Source organism: Sphaeroforma arctica, assembly GCF_001186125.1.
Source record: "Sphaeroforma arctica JP610 unplaced genomic scaffold supercont1.3, whole genome shotgun sequence".
NCBI lineage: Eukaryota > Ichthyosporea > Ichthyophonida > Sphaeroforma > Sphaeroforma arctica.
The window spans coordinates 93,526-97,014 of record NW_014040555.1 but is presented as its reverse complement, the minus strand read 5'-3'; the positions used below and the strand labels follow the sequence as shown (position 1 = coordinate 97,014).

General features: G+C 38.5%; 1 protein-coding gene across 1 annotated transcript in view; it reads left to right on the top strand.

The window, feature by feature from the left end:
• SARC_00130 (hypothetical protein) overlaps positions 1–3,489 on the top strand; it is a 5,743-nt gene that overhangs the window by 649 nt on the left and 1,605 nt on the right. The window contains exons 2-6 of the mRNA XM_014306185.1: positions 460–509; positions 690–841; positions 1,125–1,345; positions 2,187–2,427; positions 3,315–3,423. Coding sequence (XP_014161660.1) covers positions 460–509; positions 690–841; positions 1,125–1,345; positions 2,187–2,427; positions 3,315–3,423 — 773 coding nt within the window. The remainder of the gene's footprint in view (positions 1–459; positions 510–689; positions 842–1,124; positions 1,346–2,186; positions 2,428–3,314; positions 3,424–3,489) is intronic.

The following is a 3,489-nucleotide window of genomic DNA, read 5'->3' as shown; positions in this document are numbered from 1 at the left end:
TAGTACTACTACTTACTACGTACTACACTACTAATATATATAATAAGACGTACGACTACTATATATATATATATATATATATATATATATATATGTATATGTATGCATGTATATATATATATATATATATATAAAGGCTTGCATAGTTCTATACAACAATGCATTCAAAAGAGCATCAATTGCATACTACAACATCGCCATCTCTACACATTGGCAAGAGACGCCCGAGTGTGATCACTCAGATGCCCAATGGTTTCCAGATATACATTGGCCGTAGAAAGCAGGACATGGCACGAATCTATTAGCATTCGCTCAATCTTGTGTACCTCTCTATTTTACAGCAACAAAGCATCTGAGGGCAAATTGCCAACTTCAATATTGTGGTGTAATATATTATAATCGCAAAAGTCATCTTCAGATTCGAGTCGCTTATTGTCTTATTTGGATTTACACACACAGTGGACGAGCTGATAGATGAAGAGATACGAACAGTGCAGGAAATGGTTCTGGTAAGAATGTGCACGACTAAAAGCGTTTTTTTACATCTAGTACCTACCCGCGTGTAAGTGCTTATTCGAACTAAATGACAATATCATCACCAATGCCGACTACACCTTACTGTTTATGTTACCGTGGACTATGGCATAATTCACACTATCAATGGCACTATACATACATCCCAAAAACAGTCGAAAAGGAAGATAAAGGCACTTAAAAAAGCCAGGCGAGTCCTCACAGAGGATGAAGTAGTTACAGAAGAATCAACGACACTGTGCGAACTAAATTCCGGCCTCAGTAAAGAAGAATTGCTTGCCAGCAGGTCGGCTCGACGCGTGCTAAGGTACAGTATTTGTAGATGTACGAGAGTTTGTATGTTCTTTATACAAATATAATTCCAATGTCTGTAGAGGTGTGCATATATCCACGAATCACATTTTCTTTGAGTACTCCTCGATCCACAAATAGCATGGTTAAAATTATATTTGATCATTGTAATATAATCCTATGTATCATAGCCTCGAGAATCGATGTACTTTCCATACTTCGTTCCACTTGACAGTATTTTTTTATTTGTTCGGAAATCGACGTAGCTTGCTAACGCACCCATCTCGGCATCGCAACAGGCGCAATCATGAGGCCAAACGGGATCAAACAGCTGAAGATGAAACGAACTTGCACAATAGTAACGAGCCACATGCGACGAATAATGGCGCTGTGGCTACAGCTGAGAATGCCGATGTGGCCGGATCTTGCAGTGAATCCAAAAAAACATCAGACTCCAAATCTTCTACCCAAAATTTTACTCCGCCCCCATTTTCGGTCCCAATATCAGCCGATGTCACATGTAAGCATTCACCAATTGATGCATATGTGTTTTTTGTGCGATACATAGGGGACCAGTTGTTTGATGAGTAGTCCACATAAACCTGTGTTCTACTGTAGTGAGGGATGTTATGTGCCATCGTCCTTGTGCATGCGCGTGTCTGTACCTAGAGTATGAAGAGAGCCGTACACGATCGTTCTCCCTGCATTTGTGAGCTGCCTCTAGCTACAATCCGCACTATTCATCCGTTTTCACAAGCGCTGGCATTCAAGTGACCATATATAATTATATATATATATATATATATATATATGAATATATATATGAATATACGCAAGTAGTTTATTATGAATATACGCAAGTAGTTTACTACATCTTTATCAGACATCACAGCGTGAATGCTGTCCACTTTCTTAAGCGGTGAGCCAAACACGGTATATTTGGCAATAAACTAGTATGCCGAGGCCTTGATGCGCTCGACTGTATTCAGCTGGAGTCTGTCATAGTATATAAATGTCTCAGTTCTCCATACGTGTGCATATTCGTTTGGAGCATACCAAGTTATACATATATATATATATATTTATTTATATATATATATATATATATATATATACCATCTCCATACGTTCTGCTGCCGATTATATTGGCTCTGACTGATTGTCCTAGCAACTACTTCAGTTTTTGTTTGCGATATACTGTATATACAATGAACACATGAATGCTAAACAGACCAAAATACTGTACGTACAATAAGCTGTTTTGCATTCATGACAACAACTCGCACATTCGCTGGTTCACACTCTCACTCACTCACTCACAAACACATACGATCACAACTATAAACCCCCCAATCCCGCAGCATACGACTTCAAATCATTAGCCCAACTGACGAAATTCGATGTCATCCACATGGACCCCCCTTGGCGGCTCGCCAATGCCAAGCCAACACGTGGTGTTGCGCTGGGATATTCACAGCTGTGTGATAATGATATAGCTGACATGCCCGTAGAGTGCTTGTCTGATAGCGGCTTCATCTTCATCTGGGTTATCAACAATCGGTTCGAGGTGGGCTTGGAGCTGATGACGAAGTGGGGCTACAAGTACGTGTGTGTGGTGTGTATGTACGCGTGTGTGCTCAGCTAAACCAGTGTGTCTCTGAAAGCGTATGTGAAAGTGTGCGCGAGGTTTTGCCTGTGAAATACACAAATGCAATATGACGCCGTATATATATATATATATATATATATATATTTACTATATATATATATATGTATGTATGCATGTGTGTATGTATGTATGTATGTATGTCTGTATGTATGTATGTATGTATGTTTGTATATATATATATATATATATATGTATATACATATATATATCTATCTATATCTATATCTATATCTATATCTATATCTAAATCTATATATATATATATGTGTGTGTGTGTATGTGTTAGTGTGTGTGTGTGTGTGTGGTTGTGTGTGTGTATATGTGGGTGTGGGGGGGGGGGTGCGTATATACATGTGTTTATGTATGTATGTATGTATATATATGTAATTATACATACATATATATATATATATATATATGTGTGTGTGTGTGTGTGTGTGTGTGTGTGCGTATGTATACGTTTGTGTGTATAAGAATATTTATATGTACATATATACATAAACTACATATATATATATATATATATAGGTGTGTATGTGTGTGTGTGTATTTGTGTATGTATTTATATAGGGATGTAAGTATGCTGCATTTTTCAGTCCTCGATGTCGCATCGGCTGTGATGTATTTACAGTGCTTTAGGTTGCATATGAGACTCAGTCTAGTGAGACAACATAGCTGGATTCAACTGCGTATAAGCCGCACAATTGTGCGTGTGGGATTTTTGGTTTTTGTAATTTTATGCTCATCTACAGCACACGACTTTCTTCTATTTTTTCGGCACCTATTGATGTCGGATATCAATTGTCAATCCCTATTTTAGATTTGTGGACAACGTCGACTGGGTCAAGCAAACCGTCAACCGGCGCTTGGCAAAGAGTCATGGATACTACTTACAGCACGCCAAGGAAACGTGTCTCGTCGGATTCAAGGTGTGTTTCGACGAACACCACGAATATCAGTGTGTGTGTGTGTGTGTGTGTGTGTGTGTGTGTGTG